The 20,815-nt window shown below is 55.0% G+C and overlaps 1 protein-coding gene across 4 annotated transcripts; it reads left to right on the forward strand.

The window, feature by feature from the left end:
• The first annotated feature begins 3,551 nt into the window (after positions 1–3,551).
• Positions 3,552–17,975, forward strand: GRK6 (G protein-coupled receptor kinase 6). Of its 4 annotated transcripts, XM_087816449.1 has the most exons (17): positions 3,552–3,650; positions 7,517–7,612; positions 8,564–8,676; positions 8,784–8,861; positions 9,199–9,299; positions 9,618–9,710; positions 9,813–9,876; positions 10,016–10,156; positions 10,443–10,633; positions 11,396–11,433; positions 11,525–11,614; positions 12,544–12,752; positions 12,845–12,982; positions 16,122–16,259; positions 16,340–16,474; positions 16,667–16,668; positions 17,146–17,975. In XM_087816449.1, exons 1-17 carry the CDS (start codon positions 3,599–3,601, stop codon positions 17,234–17,236), a joined length of 1,770 nt encoding a protein of 589 aa, XP_087672575.1. In that variant the 5' UTR covers positions 3,552–3,598; the 3' UTR covers positions 17,237–17,975. The 4 variants fall into 4 exon arrangements, with proteins under 4 accessions (XP_087672575.1, XP_087672571.1, XP_087672572.1 ...); XM_087816445.1 differs by lacking the exon at positions 16,667–16,668 and having other exon boundaries at positions 8,522–8,676; XM_087816446.1 differs by lacking the exon at positions 16,667–16,668 and having other exon boundaries at positions 17,146–17,974.
• The last annotated feature ends 2,840 nt before the right edge of the window (positions 17,976–20,815 follow it).

A 20,815-nucleotide genomic window follows, 5' to 3' on the forward strand; every position in this document is an offset into this window, starting at 1 on the left:
AAAAGGAATGGGAAAAATATCCTCTGGTGAGGATTAATAACACAACAAAAAGGCCTCCTGCCTGCCTTACTCAGGGTACTTGGCTGCAAACAGCAAAGACAAGTCTGGGTAACAGGCAGACAAGGAATATATTGGATGCTCTTGGGTCCTTGCTGCATCCCCATGCCCCAGAAAGAACCTGGCTTGACCACCTTCCGCTCCCTTTCCACAGTCTCCATAGTGAATCCTAAATGGTCCATCTGAGGTCTTATGTTAATCACTTGCGTTGGATACAAATACCTATTTGGAAGCATTGGAAATGTGCCCCAGCTGTGACAAACCTTAAAGAGGAAATTCTACCTCCCCTTTGATTTCCATAGTGAAATGAGGGCCTATCTCTGCATTTCATAGGTTTCCTCCTAAAGAGGAGGGGTGCTCGGATGCTGGGCACCAAAACAACAGATGTTCACAAGGCAGCTAAGCCACTCTCTCTGGACCCTTGATCCCCCACCCCTAGCAGGTCCTCCACAGTGGGGCTCAGAGTAAGCAAATCTGATCACACTGCTCCCTGGCTTAAAACACTCCTGACAGCTCCCTGCTTCCCTCAAAATGAAGTACAAACTCTACGTGGCTTCCAAAGACCTCCCTGATCCAGGCCCCTCCAATGCCTGGCCTCATTTCTTGGCCCCCACGCCCAATACAATGTGCACCTGAAACTCTAGCCCAGTGCTCTGCTATCAGGGGCCAAGTGTGTGAGCCCCTACATCTTCTCCAGAGCTTTCAATATGTGCTGGCCCTTGGTCCAGAAAAGCTCTTTCCCTCCCTACTCCAGTTACCTCTAAAACCTGCACATTCTCACTTAACTCTCAGGTCTCATTTGGACACAACAGCCTTCACTGGGTGAGGTACTTGCCCTTTGTCCTACTAGATAGGTTTCCCTCTTTCAAGTACTTACCTTTACTTCCAAATGTGTTCTAGGTCAATGTACTTTTCTCCATATCAGCAATTTTCAATCATGTGCTGCAAGAATTTTTAAAACATACAGTACCTGACTATTTAGTCAGGGGTACTGATCTCTTTCCCCCTTAGACTGTCAAATAAAAAAATGACAACAGCCGGGCTGGGCGTGGCCTCAGGGGCTGAGCATTGGCCTAGGATTCAGGAGACTGAGGTTCAATTCCTGGTCAGGGCACATGCCCCAGGTTGTGGGCTTGATCCCCAGTCGGGAGTGCGCAGGAGGCAGCCGATCAATGATTGTCTCATCATTGATGTTTCTCTCTCTCTCTCCCTCTCCCTTCCTCTCTCTGAAATCAATAAAGATATATTTTTTAAAAAATGACAACAGCCAGCACAATAGCCGTCTGGTGTGAATGAATCAAAATTACACCTTTTTTTTTTTTTTTTTTTTGCTGTATCAGCAAAGAATACATTTTTTAGCGTGTCACAGAATTTTAGTAATTAGTTCATGTGTGCCATGAGATGAAAAAGATTGAAAATCACTGCTACATATCCACTGCCACCTTCTTGGTCCAAGCTACCATCCTCCCTCTACTGGAATTCTGTAGCCTCCAAACTGCTCTCTCTGCTTCCACTCTTGGTCCCCTTAAAGTCCACTAGCTAGAGTTCTTTTTAAGTATAAACCATCCTTTCAGGGGCTTCACATTTCACTTAAGAAAAACAAAAAATGCCTTCCCATAATCTACAAAGCCTTTCACAATCTAGAGAGTGTCCTTGTTCCTTCATCTCATGTCAGACCCTTGCGTGCTATAGCTACACAGGCCTTCCTCTTCCGTGAACACATAAAACTTTCCCTCGGCTGAGCCCTTGCACTTGCTGTTGCCTCTACTTGGAACTCTGTTCCCCCTGATCTTTGTGCGTGTGGTTGGATCTGCTCAAACGTCATATGCCCTGAGACCATTTCCCCTCACTCTTATTTTGTCTTGTTGTCCTTAAAAAGAAAACTTTTTGTTGGTGTTTTTATTCGGGAATAACAGAGACTTGCAATTCAAGACAAACATGCTATAGCAAAACCATAGGCAATTTCAAAAAGCAAAGGAGAGGAACATTAATTCATGGAAAAAAAGAAAGAAGTGGAGAGAGGTTGTTTTAAAAGGAAGTCCACTGGAGAAAAAGGACTGTTTGGGGTAAGAAAGGATATCTCCCTTCCTCCCTGGGGTGGTAAAGTACTACCAACTGGCAAGGTGTGTCTCTTCCTGTTGAGGTTCCTCATTGACATCTTCATTTGGGGGCCTGTGATTAACCTCCAGTGGCAGTGCAAGAGGGCTCCCCCTTCTGGCCTCCCGACTCCATTTTAAACGAGGTTTCCCCGTATTAATGTTCAGCCTTAATAGCACTTATCACTCTCTGAGGCCATGCTACTTATTTATTTACTGGATCACCATCTTTATCCTCTTGCTAGCATGTAAGCAGGGAGCCCGGCTATCTTGCCGGCCGCCGCCTTCCCCTGCACCTGGCTCGGCGCCCGGCGCAAAGCGGCCGCTCTGTACTTTTGGACGAATGAATGGGGAGGTGACAGAAGCCCCGCGGACCCTGGTTCTGCCCTACTCGCTGCTGAGCCAAGCCTCCGTTTCCTGGCGTGCGAAGTGGGGGTGGCGGGAATAGGATGTTGAACTAGAAGGTGTTGATGAGCTGTAAAGTTTCGGCCTTGCTTTCTCACTAGTCTCCGGCCAAAGCGCCAGCCCCTGGTGCCTCAGCTCCCCACCTGTGTAATGGGTGTGAGCTCATCCCAACCTCTCGCGGTGGCAGCGCTGCCTTATAAGGCCGCGGAGGCCGAGGGAGGGCGAGGCTGTGTGGGTGGAGAGAAATCACAACATCCGGCAGCGGGGACGGGGGTGGGGGGTGTCCGCGGCGGCGCAACCCGGGGCCCGGGAGCCGCTGGGGAGGCCCGCAGCTTCCTCGGCGCCTCTCTCCCCGCTTCCGATGCGCGCCCTCCAGGATGGGCCAACCCAGAGGAATTCGGCCGCACACACGGCCCAAAGCAGCTCGCGGCCGGGCCACAGGAGGCCCAGGACGCCGAGCGTTCGCCCTACAAACCCCAGACGAGCCCAGGCCGGCCGAAGGGACCGGGCCACACCCCCGCCGGACGGCCCAATCAGAGCGCGCGCCCGAGAACAACTGCACATCCGGCCTCTGGGCGTGACCCAGAGAGCCCGCCTCCGTTGTCCCAGCGGAGGGCTCGGCCCTAATTGGCAGTTCGGCAACCTACGAAGGCCCAGAAATTCGAACCTAGGGGCCGAGCCCCACCTCAAACCAACCAGGAAGAGGTGACGTTTAAGTCCTGCCTCCCTGCTTCTTCGGGCGAATCCCGGGCCCGGGGGGCGGGGGATGATGGACGGGCTGTCTAATGGGAGGACGGCGCGGGGAGCGCCCTCCGGGCTACTGGCCGAGTAAACAGAGGGTGGGGCGGGGCGGGGCCGGCCGGCGTCGGGGTGGCCCCCGGGAGGGGGCGGAGAGTGCGCGGCTGGCGGCGGCGGCCGGGGAGGCCCGGGAGGCCGCTGTGCGGTCACTGCGAGCCGAGCGGAGCCGCGCCGATCGCCATCCGGCCCCGGCTCCCGCGCGCGATCCCGGCCGGCGGCGCGGCCCGGCGGCGCCGCAGCCCATGGAGCTCGAAAACATCGTAGCGAACACGGTGCTACTCAAGGCCCGGGAAGGTGAGGCGGCCGCGCGGGCGGCCGGGTGCGAAGAACGCGGGCGCGCGGCCTCTGAGCTCGGCGGGGCGACCCCGCCACCGCAGCTCCTAGGGCAGCGCGCTTCGTGCCCCGCACCCTGCGCAGACGCGGGTCTTTCCGGCCCGGCGCTCTCCTCCTCCACACCTGCTCCCGCGAGCCGGGCCCAGGAAGGGGCGGGGGTCAGGCCACCGCCCTCGCGGCGGGGGGGAGAGTGAGGGGGTGAATAAGCCGGTCTGGTGAACCGAGAGGAAGGAAGAGGGAAGGGTGAGACCTGAGACCCGGGAGAGCTTCTCCGAGGCCTCTCCCAGGTGAGAGACGAGAAGATGCCCCAGGAAGGGGCACCCTGCTCCCACGTGCCCGGCCCAGGTCCCGCGCACAGCCTGGACGGGCACAAAGTTGATGCAGGGTGAAGGTGCGGAGAATGAATGAACGGCCATCCGACTTGGGGAAACTGCTGGTCACGTATGCCACCAACATGATTGCCACTTGCTCGGGGCCTCATGACACTGGGGACATAGATGAATGGGTCATGGTTTTTGCCTTCAGGAAGCACTGTCTAGTGGGGCAGACAGGCACAGAAATAAGGGGGAGGCAGCTTCGGAAGAAGAAAGCATGCTGGCTGGCAGGACTGTAAGTGCAAGGGCTGGCCGAGTGAACCAAGTATGTGCTGAGCTCCTCATGGCTCCCACCCAAGATGTTAGCAGGCACCTGCTCTAGAGGGTCCTGGGAGACACAGAGGACCAGACCTGGTCCTCACTGCCTGGTGCTAGGCCTGCCCCTCACCTGCTATTGTCCACTTTGGTTACAAACACCCAGTCTGTGCTGTGTCCTGTCCAGGGTGCTGGCGACCAGCGGCAGTGAACAAGACCCTTCTTTTCGGAACTCTAGAACAGGGAGGTCATGACAGTTTCCTCACTCTGCTGGGCTTCCAGCCTGAGTCATCTGTTTCACCTTTCTGCCCCATTTTGCAGGGACTGCCCTCCAGATTACATAGCAAGACTGTGGTTGACCCAGGTGTAGCACATAGGATGCCCCGAATTCAGTCTGTAGGAAGCCCAGAGGAGCCCTCCACTGGCACAGCATCTGGTGCTTTCTGCCTGCCCAATAGGTATTGACCCAAGGGAGGTGCTGCCTGGAAATAGGCATGTCAGGCTGGTCCTTAGTGCCCAGAGCCTTCCTTATCTCCTGTCCCTTATCGAGTCGAGTCCGGTGCCGGGCCTTCCTCCCAGCCTCTGGGGGCATCTGCCGATTCTGTTCTGCCTCGTCATCCAGCCAGCCAGGGAGGAGGGGTGAGGAGAGCCTGGCCTGCCTCCCTCCTATTGCTGTAGCCAGTTCAGGCCTCAGGCCACTGAGAACACTGCCTTGCCTGACCAGAGAGTATGGGCACCTTCAGACAGGCTTCTTCAGGCCATGGGTGAGGCGTGGGGGGGATGGCCAAACCAGGGACCTGTGCCTCCACTGGGGAACCCTCACCCCACCTGGCTCTGTCCCTCCCACCTACTTGGCTCTGGACAAGTCCCTTCTCTCTGAACTTTACTAACTTTTTTTGTGGAATGGTTGGGGACAGGACATGAAAACTAAAGGAAATCCCGATTGTCTCTGAGTCCTGAACCCTGGTCGGTGGACTGGCTGCATCCAAATCCCTTCCTGAGCTGGCTGACAGCTTGGGGCCAGGCCTTTGCCAGCTTCCCAAGTGATATGAGGCCCTAAGTGGTTTGGGAACCCTGGGTGTATATATTCAGGTGATACCTAATAGATGCCTGGCATATTTGGGGTAGGAAAGGAGCTTAGGTTGTGGTCCCATGGACCTGGGTTTGAATCCTGCCTCTGGTACCTCCAGGTTTTGCAATCTTGGACACAATGGTTCATTTCAGGGTTTTGGTTTTCTCATGAAATTGGGCCGCGTCTGGCAGAGCTGCTGTGAGGATGAATGGGACAGCCCTGGGTGTGTGAAACCTCTCTTAGTCCTTCCTTTTCCAGGTGCCCAGAGGCACAGTAAGGGGACCAAGTTAGGGTGGGGAGGAGCCCTACTGACTGGTGGCAGTTTCAGGACAGGATATTTGCATGTGACTCTGTGCTGCTGCCTTAATGTGGCTGGGAGGGGGGGGAGGAAGTAACTGAGGGGAGGCAGGCGGATGGAGGGTTGGGTGAGGGATCTGCGGGGATGGGGAGGAGTTCCCCTTCTAAAGAGGCCTTGCCTGGGTTGGGGGTGGGGGGGTCTGTTGCTTACAGTGGAGCAATGACTGGGATTTGCTGGGTGTGGGCTGAGGAGGGCTGCTAGTGGGTTTCCCAATGGGTGCCCTGCAACACTTCCTCCTCCGGTCAGCTTGGGTCAGGGAGCACACGGAGGGACCCAACTCTGCTTCCTCCCTAGAAGGCAGCCTTCCCCTTGCACTACCTGCCTTCAGCAAGGCCAGATGGAAACAACACTGGGTAAACCAGAGGGGAAACTGAGACCAGGCAAGGGAAAGTGGTAGCTTGAGATTGCCATTGAGTTGTTGGAGCTGGGGCCCACCTCTTGCCACAGCCATACTGGGTGCTGGACATAGGCTCTCCCAGTCACCCTCATAATACCTCTGGAGGTGGCTTTGAACCCAAAGTACACATGGAGAAATTCAGGTTTATAGTGGGCAAGTGATGGACCTAAAGTGTGAATTGGAGATTCCAACTAAGGTATGTGACTTCAAGACTTAGGCCCCTTCCACCATTCTCAACCTCATAGCCCACAGGCCACATCTGGATAGCTTTCTTAACATGTTTTATTTGACTGCAGTGGGAATTTTTTAAAAATATGAACCAATATTTCATGTAACAGCCTGGATTCCCAGCTGCTTTTGAAAAATCAGAAGAGCTGGCCACACAGCCAGCATTCCTGCCTGGCAGCAACAAAGCATGAGCTGGAGTTGTTGCTGCAGCTTCCCCCATTAAAAAGGGGAAGGCGTGGCTCATTGGTTGAACATCAACCTAGGATCCAGGAGATCGAGGTTCGATTCCCAGTCAGGGCACATGCCTGGGATGCGGGCTTGATCCCCGGTTGGGGGCATGCAGGAGGCAGCTGATCAATGATGACTCTCTGATCACTGATGTTTCTATCTCTCTCTCCTCTCCTTTCCTCTCTCTCAAATCAATAAAGACATTTAAAAAAAAGAGGGGAGGAAGGCCTAGTTCAGTCGACCACACTCTCCACCACTCTCTGTTGTCTCCCATTTGGTCCACATTCACGATATCGGTCTGACTTTGTAGGCATTTGAGCTGTTACCGTGGTCTCAGCAGCTGCAGTTAGGCGGTCAGCTAGGTAAAATGAGACAGGTATCAGGGCCAGAAAAGCCCTTGTATGCAGGGGTAGGCATCCTGAGTGCCAGCCCTCCTGCTACCACCTTATTTTAGTCTTTTATAGCCCTGATGCAGGGCCTGATGACTCAGGTGGCCCTTTGACTCTGGCAACTCTCAGGCATGTCCCATACATCCTAGAATCTCTCCCTTCTGGGTGTTGATTTACACGATTTCCACCATTGTCATGTTCTTTTCTGTTTTCTTCACCTGGGAAACTCTACCTGGTAGGTAGCAGCTGAGGCTTGTTGAGGCTGCCCAGAAATCCCACCCTCCCCCAGTGTCCTGGCCTTACTGCCCTCTTGGCTCTTCCAGCCCAGGAGCCCCTAGCAGGAGGACCCAGGGGGCCATATGTATCGGAGAACCCAGCGAGGGTATGTTGGAGCATGTACAAGGAAGCCCTGGGGTGCCTCTTTAGTGAGCTGTGCCTAGGCTGGGCCCTGAAGGCCTCTGGATCACACTGAGGGTGAAGGGGAGGCATGGTGGTGGCCAAACTCAGCACCTGTTTGCTCCCACAGGTGGTGGCGGGAATCGTAAAGGCAAAAGCAAGAAATGGCGACAGATGCTGCAGTTCCCCCACATCAGCCAGTGCGAAGAGCTGCGGCTCAGCATTGGTGAGGCCTGGGTGGAGGCGAGGATGACCTGCTGGTGCCGGGGAGCCTCCCCTGAGACCTCACCCTGGGGCTGAGGGGCAAGGTTGGGGGCTCCAGGGAGTAGATGTAGGCTCACCACCCACCTCGGTTTCAGTTCCTGGGCTTGTGATGGGTGTAGGGCAGAGAGCAAACAGAACAGCAGGGGGCCGGTGGAGTGAGTGTTGGGGGGTAGGGCAGGGTCGGGTCAGATTTGGGGCTGAGAGAAGCAGAGGAAAGAAGGGCCAGGCCTAGAGGGAGCAGAGCTCAGGGGACAGAGAGTACAGTAGGGGCTGGAGCCAGCCCACAGATTGACTGTGTTGGGAGCTCCACCCAGTCGGGTCCTGGGAGGCCCAGCAAAGCCTTGACCGAAAGGGCCCAGGACTCCAGTTCCTGCTTATCTTGGCTGAGGCCACAGGTCTGAGCAGCTCTTGAGGTTGCCCAGGTCCCTCTGACAACCTACACCTGGGCAAGGAGTATATTGTGGCTGCTTCCACTGCCACAATAGGAGATCTAGCCTGGAGCTCGCAGGAAGCCACAGCTTCCTCCGGTACTTTCGCCAGGCAGGCAGCAGGTGTGGGCCCAGCCTGGGCCTGGCCGGAACCTCAGACCACACCCAGCCCCAGCACTGTGACGAATGCAAGTGGTGTGAACCAGGAGACAGTGGGGGAGGTGAGGGCCCTGATTCTGGAGCCACGCTCCTGGCTTTGTGACCTTGGACTAATCACTTAGCCTTTCTGGGCCTCAGAGTCCCAAGCTATAATGTAGTAGAGGTACCCACCTCAGGGTTGTGGTGAGGGTTCTAAAGGAAATAATGGGTGCTATACTATGGGGCTGGAAGCTGTTGTTGGGGTCCAGGGCCTGGTGGTGTGGACAGGAATGCCCCGCCGGCAGGCTCCAGGTCCAGGAACCCAGCAGCTCCCACCTCTGCTGCAGAGCGTGACTACCACAGCCTATGTGAGCGGCAGCCCATTGGGCGCCTGCTGTTTCGAGAGTTCTGCACAACAAGGCCTGAGCTGACCCGCTGCACTGCCTTCCTGGATGAGGTGGTGAGTGCAGCCCAGCCCTGAGGCTCAGCCCAACACCCACAGTGCCCCAGTACCCCACACCTAATTCTTTCCCCAGACCTCAAGTCTCTCCACCTCCCACCCTGTAGGCTGAGTATGAAGTGACCCCTGATGAGAAGAGGAAGGCATGTGGGCAGAGGCTAATGCAGAATTTTCTGAGCCACACGGTGAGTGAGCAGTGATGGAGGGATGACAGCGGGCAGAGCTCAGTGATGGGAAGAGGAATGACCACCACCTGGGCAGATATGCCCTGGAGCTGCTCCAGGCTCACAGGCAGCACTGCGGGCACGGGGTCTAAGGGGGGGCCAGGCAGCCTGCCAGCGCCTCTGCTTCTCCCTGTCTAGTGTAGAAGCAGGAACCAAGTTCAGCAACCAGACAGGCGAGGACACCACCAGCATGCAGCCGCCCCTAGCTTAGGCCCAAGATATCTGCCATCTCTGCATTAGGAGTGGGCAGTTGGCCAAGGGGGTCGCCTTCACTGACCTGTCTGTGGCCTGTCCCCAGGGTCCTGACCTCATTCCTGAGGTCCCCCAGCAACTGGTGACTAACTGTGCCCAGCGGCTGGAGAAGGGGCCCTGCAAAGACCTATTCCAGGAGCTCACCCGGTAAGCCTCTCCCTCCCACAGGCCTAAAATTGTGTCTTGAGGAGGGGACTTCTGTGGGCCTGGAAGACTGAACAGCTCAGCTGCTCAGCCTCTCATCCTAGCCTTGACCCTGCTGTGTGACCTTGGGCAGGTTGCCTCCCCTCTTTGTAGCATCCTCAGCTTCAGCACAGGTGTGTGTCTCCATCCTAGGTGGGTTAGCAGGAGGGTTGGCTGAGGATTCTGCCTTTTGTGCTGAGCATGCATGTAACAGGGGACCTGGTCCATCAAGTTGAGAACCTGGGGTATCAGGCTGATCAGTGGGCTGGACCTTCCCAATAGGTTGACCCATGAGTACCTGAGTGTGGCCCCTTTTGCCGACTACCTCGACAGCATCTACTTCAACCGTTTCCTGCAGTGGAAGTGGCTGGAAAGGTGAGCTCCTCGAAGGCTAGGCCAGGGCAGACCAGGTTGTTGGGGCTGTCATGGGCCTTGGACCCCTGCTCAGCCATTTGCTTCTGAAACCCTTGCCCACAGGCAGCCAGTGACCAAAAATACCTTCAGGCAGTACCGAGTCCTGGGCAAAGGTGGCTTTGGGGAGGTGAGTGGCCAGGCCAGAACCCTGCAGAGTGCAGAGGTGGGATGGGGTGGGTCCTGGACAAGCCCTTCCCCCACTAAGCCCCTGTACCCCCAGCAAGAGCACAACTCATTCCCATTTGCCCCATCTGCCCTGGCTATAGGTGTGCGCCTGTCAGGTGCGGGCAACAGGCAAGATGTACGCCTGCAAAAAGCTGGAGAAGAAGCGGATCAAGAAGCGGAAAGGGGAGGCCATGGCACTCAATGAGAAGCAGATCCTGGAGAAAGTGAACAGTAGGTTTGTAGTAAGTACAGACAGGAGACCCTGCCCTGCCCCCTGGCCACATGCTGGTCCTCCCCTCTCACCAGGCTAAGGTCCTTTCCACCCACCCCACCCCTCACTCCCTCCAAGCACCGCCTTCCATTCTTGGAGATGCCTGGGAAGGGCAGGTTTGGAGTGTTGACACCAGGCCTGGGAAGCAGGCTGGGCCCCTAGAAGTGGTACTGAGGATTTTTTGGGTGGCTGGCACCAGCCCCTCCACCAGGTGGCCTGTGTCCCCTGCCTGAGGGCTCGGGTCCCCATGGCCACAGGTGAGCTTGGCCTATGCCTATGAGACCAAGGACGCGCTGTGCCTGGTGCTGACGCTGATGAATGGAGGTGACCTTAAATTCCACATCTACCACATGGGCCAGGCTGGCTTCCCAGAGGCACGGGCTGTTTTCTACACTGCGGAGATCTGCTGTGGACTGGAGGACCTGCATCGGGAGCGCATTGTGTACAGGTGCGAAGCTGGAGTGAAGGTGGTGGAAAGATGTGGGTGTGCAGCCACAAGCCCATCTGAGCCCTGCGAGGCACTGGCTGGAGGCTCTGTACACGCCCACATTAGATGGACTTGAAAGACTCAGAACCCAGGCTCTAGGATCTGGCTGACGGGTGTGAATCGAGCATTGTCACCCCTCTCAGTGACTTTGGGCCAGTCTACTTTCTGCTCGTAACACCATTTCCTTTCCCGGAAAGCAGAGGCTATAATTCCTGTTTGGTGGGTTATAGGGACCAAATGAGATGATTTGGTAAAATACACTGGAACTGGTCCTGCAGGGCTCAGCAGTGAGGGCTCTGCCTATTACTGTTATTGGTGATTATTTTCTTGGAGCCTCCCAATAGCCCCAGGAAGGGAAGAATGAGCAGCCCAATTTGATGGACAGGAAAGGTAGAGTCAGGGTTGGAAGGAGGGAGGGGGGGAGCCCCTCAACACTGGGGTAAGCAAGGCTACTGATGATATCTGCGGAGCTTACCTAGGTGGGAGATGCCTTCCACTTACCTAGTGAGTCCCAGGAGTCCTGGCTCTATAGATCCTTTGTTTGCTCCCTTGAGCCGGGGTTGCTGTAGGTAGAGGGCAAGGCTCTCTGTCACCCTGACAGCAAATGGCTCCTACGCCTTGCTATACATCACACCCAGGAGGCAACCAAGCTGGGAGGGTATGGCCCTGTCTGGCTGCCTGGCAAACTGAGCAGCATCTGACCCTGCCCTTCTCTCCCCACAGGGACCTGAAGCCAGAGAACATCCTACTGGATGACCATGGTGGGTGGGGGGGGTCACAGAGGTAGGGTGGCGTGGGGTAGGGTCCAGCCCATCTGCTTAACAGGCTCCCCACTTTTCCACCCACATTCAGGTCACATCCGAATCTCTGACCTGGGGCTAGCTGTGCATGTGCCCGAGGGCCAGACCATCAAAGGCCGTGTGGGCACCGTGGGTTATATGGGTGAGTCTTCTCACTGTCCTGGGCCTGCTCCCCCCAACTTCTGAACTTCTGTTTGGGAGCCTCCTATGTCTCAGGGAATAGAAAGAGCTGTTGTCCCTCTTTCATAGGGCAGAAGGTCAAGACTCAGCCAGGGCCCCACACACATGTGAAACCACTTCCTTTACTAAATACTTACTGAGCTCCTATTGGCGGGGCTTACAGGTGGCTGCCAGTGAAGGGACTCAAACCCATGTCTGTGGTCCCAGCCCTCCACTCCCTTGACCTGCCCACACTCAGAGTGGGAGTGCCCATCTGGGGAGGGGCCAAGATGAGGTCCTGGATTCCCCTCTGGGACCATGTGATACAGTAGGCAGAGCCCCAACTACAGATGGCCTCTTCCCCACCCCCTGCTTATTTGTGTCCTTGGGCCAGCCACTCCCAGCCTCATTTTCCCTGACCTTCATCATCATACCTGCTGCCAGGGTTGCCTCGAAGATGAAGAGTCAATAGAGGCAACTCACCCTGCCCTGGAGGCAGTGTAGGCATCCAGCAAGCAACTTTCCTCCTCTTTCCTTGGTCTAATATTAAACCCATAGGTTGAAAACTGGTAGCCACGTGGGCCTCATTTGGCCTGCGTTTGTGTTTCAATCAAATTATTTTTAAAACAATTGGGATTGGTTGCCAACATTGAATAGGCCAGACAGCTTCACATTAAAAATACGGATTTCTGACTTCTTTGGAAAATTAGAAGACCTGGCCCTCTGGAGGGCCACATCAGCTCCCTTTGATGAGTCATGTGTTCTCCTACTCACCATGGTCCCCACCAGGCCACTGACAGTGCCTGCCTGGCTAGTGGGTGTTCAAGCTGATCCCCTGCCTTGACATGTGCTGGGCATTCCCGGGGCACCCCTAACTCCTACTTACCCCTAACTCCTATGCCACCTGCCCAGCTCCCGAGGTGGTGAAGAACGAACGGTACACGTTCAGCCCAGACTGGTGGGCACTAGGCTGCCTTCTGTACGAGATGATTGCAGGCCAATCACCCTTCCAGCAGAGGAAAAAGAAGATTAAGCGGGAGGAGGTAGAGCGGCTGGTGAAGGAGGTGGCCGAAGAGTACTCTGATCGCTTTTCCCCCCAGGCCCGCTCCCTCTGCTCCCAGGTACAGCAGCCAGTGGGAGACCCCCACCCCCCAGGGCTGGGACTGGGGGCACCTCTCCCAAGGCTACCCTGACCACCCCTCCCCTGCTACAGCTCCTTTGCAAGGACCCTGCCGAGCGTCTGGGGTGCCATGGAGGCGGTGCCCGTGAGGTAAAGGAACACCCACTCTTCAAGAAACTGAACTTCAAGCGTCTGGGAGCTGGCATGCTGGAGCCACCCTTCAAGCCTGATGTGAGTGCCACCCATTCAAAGTCAGGACCAAGCCAGTATGGGGGCTGGGGGCTCTTGGAGTCAGGACACCTTCCATTTGAATGTAAGAAAACCCAACTCAAATGGCTTAGCCAACAAAACATAATTCCCTGGGCTCACAAAAATGAAAAGCCCTATCTGGGGCTCCAACCGTGCTGTAGGAATTCTCTCTCTTCCTCTTCCTCCCCATGTACTAGTCAATGTGCAGTCTTTTCTCTCAGTCAGCTCTCCCCAGGGTGTGGCAGTGGTGAGCCCAGCAGCTCGAACCCACATCCTACCAGCTCAGCCACCCCAGTAGATAAAGAGAGTCTCTCTTGCCCAATAATTTCAAAAGTCCTAAAAGGGGGGATAAAAGGCCTAAGGCTGATGCTTATTGCCTCTGATTACTCAGAGGTCCCTCAGTGCCACATCCAGATCGTATGCCTACCTGAAGCACTGCCCATGGTTGAGGCCAGTTCCCCAAAGGAAAACCAAGATGTTGTTAACAGCAGAGGGAAGTGCTGTTGGGCTGGCATAACATCAGCTGCCCACCATACCTAGCCATGCTGACCTTCCATCTGTGGGCAGAACTCTCCCTCTTGTAGAGTCTCGCCAGTTTGCTGACATCTCAGTGGGTCAGGCATCCTGCAGGCAGGAATGTCCTTGAGTTATCAGAGTCCAAGTGGCAAAAACCCACCTCAGACTGACTTACGCCCAACGTGGAGTTTGTTGTTTCATTTGGCCAGGAAATTCCAGTGTAGGGCCAACATCAGGGTTTCATGCCGTGTTGCCAGGACTCCATCTCTTGGTTCTGCTTCAACCTGTTGACTTTCCTCCTACTAACTTCAGGCTTCTGTGTATGAAGTCACAGGGAAGGTTCTGACTGGCCAAGATTAGGTCATGTCCTTACTCTTCTCCCATGTGTAAGAAGCCTGGGTCCTGTGTTCACCAGGGACACGGGGGAGGCAGGAAGGTGATGGGCAGACTAGGTTGATAGCTCTCAACCACACACATGATCGTTTAGTCATTCAACAAATATCTGAGTGCCCAGATGTGCCAGAACTCTGAGATCATGGGGTCAACAGGACCCAGTCCTGCCTTCATGTTCTAGTGGGAGAACACGCCAGTATAAAGCAGTAAGTGAAAACATTTTAGGTAATGTGAAGTGCAGTGGTGAACAAAAAAGCAGGCTAAGGAGAAGATAAGGAGCCTTGGCCAGTTTGCTCAGTGGTTAGAGTGTTAGCCCGTGGACTGAAGGGTCCCAGGTTCAATTCCGGCCAAGGGCACATACGTCGGTTGCAGGCTTGATCCCGGCCCTGGTCAGGGCACTGCCATGTGGAAGGCAACCAATCGATGTGTCTCTCTCACATCGATGTTTCTCTCTCTCTGTCTCCCTTCCACTCTCTCTGAAAAGCAATGGAAAAAATATCCTCTGGTGAGGATTAAAAAAAAGAAGATAAGGAATGATGGGAGGGGGAATATTTTTAGACATTATGGTCTCTGAGGAGCTGATGGTTAAGCAGAAGCCTAAAATATGTGGAGAGAGCCCTGCCAAGATTCGGAGTGTGAGCATTCCGGGGGGAAGGAAGAGCCAGGCAATGAGGTCCTGGGTCAGGGACCAGCCTCAAGAAATGACATAGCAATGAGGGGCCAGTGTGACAGGCGTGTCTTATTCTGAGTGTGATGGGGGCCTTTGGGGAACTTTGAGCAGGAATGTCGGGATGGGGGTGGGCCATAGAGGAGGCGAGTGGACATGAGGGGCCCGCTAGCGGGCTGCGGCCTCTGAAGGATTGTGTCATGTAGGCCTCACTGGCACCCTGTGATGTGGGCATTGCTGTGGGTGACTGAGCCTGAAGTCAGCAGCTGCCTGGGCTGCGCTGCCACTCCTGCTTCCCATGCACATCACCCAATTTAACCTTAAACCACCCACTGCCCCCAGTTTTTCTTTCAAAGTTGGAAAATCAGTGCCTTGGACTTTAACTTTTTAGAAGCAGCGAGTGAAAAGCAATATTGTTTTTAACAGCTTTATTGGGATTTAATTCACATACCATGCAATTCATTCATTTTAAAGTATTTAATTAAATGTTTTTTAGCATGTTCGGAACTGTGCAACCATCACCACAATCAATTTAGGAACATTTTCATTCCCCGTTCTCTCCTTCCCCTGGCAACCACTAATCTTTCTGTCACTATATATTTGCCTATTCTGGACATTTTATATAAATAAAGTTATACACTATGTGGTCCTTGGTGAATGACATCTTTCCCTTTGTGTAATGTTTTCAAGATTCATCAGTATTGTAGCATATATCGATTCTTTTATATAACTGAACAATATTCCAGTGCATGAATGTTCCACATTTTGTTTGTCTTCATTAGTTAATGGGCGTTAGGGCTGTTTCCACTTTCTCCCTATTGCGAATAGTGCTGCTGTGAATGTGCACATACAAGTTTTTGTGGGGACACAGGTTTTCTTTTCTCTTGGGTATATATCTAGGAATGGAGTTGCTGGCTCATATGGTAATACTATGTTTAACCTTTGGGGAACTGCCAGAGTCTTTTCCAAAGCAACTGCACTGTTTTATATGATGATGTTTTAATTGATGTCCTTAATAGTAGGATTTAGAAGACAATGTAATGATGAAAAAGAAAGTGGCCTTCTGGAGTGAGTTGGGCTCCCAGCAGGGTGCTGGGGAGGTGATTGGCTGTGAGGCATGAGGGGATGGAGCAAGTTGCTGAACATCCCAGGACAGAGGACCCCTCAGCTCTGAGCCCTGCATGCAGGTGCCCCGCTGAGAGTGCCTGCTGAGATTCAGCCTGCACGCCCAGACAGCTGTGTGCAGATGCAGGGGGTACTTGTTAGTAGTTCCACCAGGCACTGTGGAGGCTGCTGGATGCAGTGGGTCAGGCACCACCAACTGGACAGTGAGGGAGAATAATCCCGTTTATAGAGGGGAAGCAGCCTTAGAGGGAAGGGACTGCCATGCTTAAGAAGTACATGGGTCGCTGGTTTCTGACTCCAAACCAGAGAGCTACAAGCAGCAGAGCACAACCAGGCCAAGACTGGAGTGATTCTCAGGACTGAGCTGCCCTCCCATGCACGGGTGGTGTTCTTATCTGACCACTGCCTTTGTCCCCCCAGCCCCAGGCCATTTACTGCAAGGATGTCCTGGACATCGAACAGTTCTCCACGGTTAAGGGTGTAGAGCTGGAGCCCACCGACCAGGACTTCTACCAGAAGTTTGCCACGGGCAGTGTGTCCATTCCCTGGCAAAATGAGGTGGGGCCTGCCCAGCTGGTGGGGTGGGCTCCAGGGGTCGGCCCTGGGGGCAGTTCTCACAGCTGCCTGTCCTACGGCAGATGGTGGAGACTGAGTGCTTCCAGGAGCTGAATGTCTTTGGGCTGGACGGTTCAGTTCCCCCAGACCTGGACTGGAAGGGCCAGCCACCTGCACCCCCCAAGAAGGGACTGCTGCAGAGACTCTTCAGCCGCCAGGTAACCCCCAGTAGTGTCCTACCTGGGCCCCCAGCCTTGCTACAGGGGACGGTGGGTGGGAGGCCGAGCCAGTGCCCACATGTGCTGTGAGTAGGCCTCCTCCAGCCGTGTCAGTGGTGCCCAGGGTCTCTGGCCTCATTCCCACCTGTCCCCCACCTCTGGCTGGGCTCACGGCCTCTTTTCTCTTTCCAGAGGTGAGCAGTGTAGGCTCCCCGTGGGTTGGCCTTGCTGCCTGGCCTCGGGGAGCCACAGGCAGCCCTTCCATGCAGAGGCGAGATGTGGGAGAAAGAAGTCCGGTGCCCGCTCCCCACCTTCCCCTCCCCACTGCTTCAGTTCCCTGCACCCCAGCACCTTCAAGTTGCTAGCCTTGCTTAGCCATCTGTTTTCCCATGCCCTGCCTCCACCTGCCCCAGGGAAGAGTGGCTGGATGGGGCCCTGCCCTGGCAAAGCCTGGGTTCCACCTGGTCCCCCTTACTTCAGCCTATAGTTGGCAGCCTCTGCACTTCTGTCTGGCCTGAGCTGCTGCTCCAGGCCCCTCATGAGGTGTCCCTTCCCCAGAGCATGGCCCTGGGCAGTTCCTGGCCTGCCCTGGCAGGGCCACTCAGTGATGGCACTAGTGGCTAACAGCACTTGCTCTGCCTCTCTCCCTCCGTGTCTTCCCTGCCCTCCAGGATTGCTGTGGGAACTGCAGCGACAGTGAAGAAGAGCTCCCCACCCGCCTCTAGCCCCCAGCCTGAGGCCCCCACCGACAGTTGGCGGTAGCAGCTACTTCGAGTGCTGTTTACAGTTTTGCACAGTGGTCCTCCCCATTGTCCACTCAAGTAGTGGCCTGGGGAACACAACCGGAGCTGTCCCCAATGTCCTCTGCCCCTCAGCCCCTGGTCTGGCTGAGTTTGGCAAGGCCTAGGCTATCCCTGGGACAAAGGTGCGTCCCTTCAGCTCTCGTCTGTGGAGCTCGGGGCTTTCTGTATTTATGTATTTGTATGAATGTATATAGTGACTAGAGCATTCTGAAGACCCACGCTGGAGCTGGCAGAGGGGCCACTGCCAAACTCAAGGCTCCTCAGGCCCCGGAGCCCCCAGCACTGTGCTCACCACCGCGGACCTCCGAGTGAGACTCGTGCCTGCCCCTGCTGCCCTGGGCTCAGGCCACCCTCTGATGTCCGATGCTGTCCCTTCTCAGCACTTGTCAGAGCTGGATCTGGGGCATGTGCCAAAGTATGCCCAGAGTCTGGGCTGACCCTGGGATCCATCAGTCCACTGCCCAGGCTGTCCCAGATGGGTTTGCCTCTGCCTTCCAGCTCGCAGGGCTCCTTGCCCTCATGCTGGGCCCTGTCCTGAAGACACCTCTTACAGAAATGCCCCATCCCAGGCAGGGGAGGAAGAGTATCCCTGGCCAACCCTCAAACATTCCAGACTTCCCTCATAACAATAGACACATGTGCCCAGCAATAATCCACCCCTCCCTATATGCGTATGTGTGCGTGCGTGCGTGCGTGTGCGTGTGTGTGTGTGTGTGTGTGTGTGTGTGTGTGTGTGTGTGTGAGGGGGCAGGCTGAGGCCATGTGCCTATACCCCAGACCCCACCCCAGCCCTTCCCAGACTGGATGGCCACCCTCGTCCAAGTATTGGGGTATTATAGGACCCTGGTTTTTCCATATTTAAAGCCAATTTTTGTTACTCATTTTGTCCAATGTAAGCTGCCACATGTCTCTATGTGAATACAGTCTGAGCACAAAGCTGGCCAGCTGCCCCTGCCTGCCTCTTTCTTGCTCCTGGTGCTTGAAGGATCTTCCTGCTTCCCTGGCCCTGCTAGAAGTGGGGAGGGATTGGAGGTGGCCCTGGTGGGGGCTGCCCTTGCAGCAAGGCCCAGGAGCCCCAGGGCTGATCTTGGGGCAGCCTCTCCAAGCACGCAGGCCTTGGTGGTCTTTGGGTTCACCCTTTGGGTTTCTCAGCTTTCTAAGTGGGGTGAGGCCTGAGGGAAGTGGGTCCCCACTGAGGTATGGGCCTGGCTCTGCCTGTGCTTGAGAGGCAGGCTTAGCTGGCAGTCCCCCCTTCCAAGGCCAAGGTGGCCTGGCCATCCATTGTGGGCTTGGAGCAGCCTAGAGAGTGTGGTGTGAACACCTGCCCAGTCTGTCTTACCTGGATGCCTATTGTGTGCCTGGCCCAGGGCCAATGCACATGGATTAGAGCCACCCTTCTGTGTGCCCTTCTGTTGAAGCAGGAAATGTGGCCAGGCAAAGATAAGACAGTGGTGATACTGGGCATTAGGCTGTAGCAGAGGCATGTGGGCATCAGAGAAGGTCTTCTGAAGATAGTTGAGCCAGGCCTTGAAGGAGACACTCAGCTGGGGACAGAGAGATTAGGAGAACATTCTATTCCATAGCGTCCCACCTATGCAAAGGCTTGGGGTGGAGGCAGTTTGTTAACCACAAATCTGTCCAAGACTTAACAGCTATCATTCCATAATCTCCCACCTCAGCCTCCCACTCCCCACCCTCTGGGATGCCCTGTAACCACCATAAGGATTTGTTCATTGCCTCTGGTCTGGGTGCCCCATTGCCATAAAGGCCACATAAGCTTTGCTATTAGTTCTGGGTTCAAGCCCCAGCCTGTTTACTTTTCAAGCTGGCTTTGCATAGGCCCTTGTCTGGAAAGATGAGTGTGATACCCATTGCCTCCTCACAAGGCGACTATGAGAAACCACAAAAGCATCCAGTCACCCCTCCCCTTGAGCCCTAAGGTCACTGACAGGACTCTTGCCTGCCAGGGGAGTGGGTGCTGGGTGCCAAGCTGATAGTTACCTCAGGGGCAAGCAGAAAGAAGGCTCCAAGCAACAAGTCAGCAGATGGAGCCTCTCGGGCTGTCCCAGGTCTTGATGGTGAGTGAAGTGTACACTACTTCTTGATGGTAAGAAGAGGGCCTTGCCAAGGTCTTCCAGCTGGTGAGTGGCTGTTGCAGGGTAGAGGAAGGCAGCCAAAAATGAAGCTGGATCCTGCCCATGAGGTTGAGGCCCTAGGTGCATTTGCTCCTCTGCTCCAGGCTCTGAGGAGAAGGGCAGTTAGGAGATACCAGCATGCAGAGGCTGAAGCCTAGCCCTCAGCAGGTGTGAGTGACAGTGGATAAGAAGGACTCTGTGGCACACCACCTGCAATGGGTCCAGACCTCCCATCAAGCCCCACCTTGGGCTATGGAGGCATCCAGGCTAGGGTTCAGCTTACCTTAAAGCTCACAGTACACTACTGGCAGAGGAAACTCCCAGAATCATTTTCCAACAAGCCTTCCTTAAGCTCACCTCCTGCCTATCCAGCTCTGAGAAGGGAGCTGGGGACTCTGAGACAAGGCCCCTGCCAGCTTAAAGCTCAGCCTGGTAAGGAGGCAGACATGGGAACAGTGTGAGCAGTGTGGCAGAGATAATTCAAGGGCTGGCAGGGCTGGGACTGCCATGGGACTAGGGAGGGAAGCCCCTTGGGCCACAAAGGTGTCGGAGTTGGCGCCCTCCAGGACATAGGACTAGATGTATCTGGATAGTCTAGGGCCTCTAGTGGTTTAGGATGGCTGAACGTGGGGTGGGGTGGGGTGGAAGAAGGGAGTGACTGGAGCTGAGGTTAGTGAGACACAGCTATGTAGGGCTTTGAAAGCAGTGTTAAGGATGTGGGGCCTCATCTGGAAGGCAGTGGAAGGGTGCCTGTCCAGCATTTATAAAAGCACCCCAAGTTTCCTTTGGGAAACCCTCCACTCAATATATGGGTTTAGATGGGGCCAGGCTTGCACCCACTGTACACATACACCATGCACACCTAGAACTGTGTGACTCAGGTGGGACTGTTAGGGGTCCTTGGTTGCAAGTTAGAAAGTGTTCTTTTAAAAAAAAAAAAAAAAAAAGTAGAGGAAAGTGATTGATAGGAAGAACCAGACTGGCGCAGCTCTGGGGGCAGTCTTAATCGCAGACCCCATTCTCATGAGATATAACTCCCAGAAGGAAGATGCTACCTACAGTCATGTTTCTGTCTGCATTGCTGCGCCTGACTCCAAACCCAAGGAGTCTGAGTAACCAGACTGGAAACCTGCCCACTGTGCATTGGGAGAGCAGGGCACTTGGGTTCATCGGTCCACCACAATAACATTCCTGGGATGCAATGATTTCCCCCATGAAACAGAGAACCCGGTTAAGACTTTGGTAGACAACCAGGTTCAGGCCCACTCTAGACAGTGGAGCCCTCCGTGGGCTCAATTCTGTTGCTGGGAGTGAGCAAGGTCCATGGAAGCCAGCGCTATGGATCGACACTGGGTTCTCCTGCTATTTCTAAGTAGGCAAGTGGTGATGCAGGCTTGCTGGAG

The sequence above is a fragment of the Miniopterus natalensis genome, chromosome 4 (genome assembly GCF_054644295.1).
Source record: "Miniopterus natalensis isolate mMinNat1 chromosome 4, mMinNat1.hap1, whole genome shotgun sequence".
Taxonomy (NCBI): domain Eukaryota; kingdom Metazoa; phylum Chordata; class Mammalia; order Chiroptera; family Miniopteridae; genus Miniopterus; species Miniopterus natalensis.

Coding starts and splice junctions, on each gene's coding strand:
- GRK6 (XM_087816445.1), top strand. CDS start 3,599: ATGGAGCTCGAAAACATCGTAGCGAACACGGTGCTACTCAAGGCCCGG. Junction 12,983..16,121: donor AGCCACCCTTCAAGCCTGAT/GTGAGTGCCACC, acceptor TTGTCCCCCCAG/CCCCAGGCCATTTACTGCAA. Junction 16,260..16,339: donor CCATTCCCTGGCAAAATGAG/GTGGGGCCTGCC, acceptor GTCCTACGGCAG/ATGGTGGAGACTGAGTGCTT.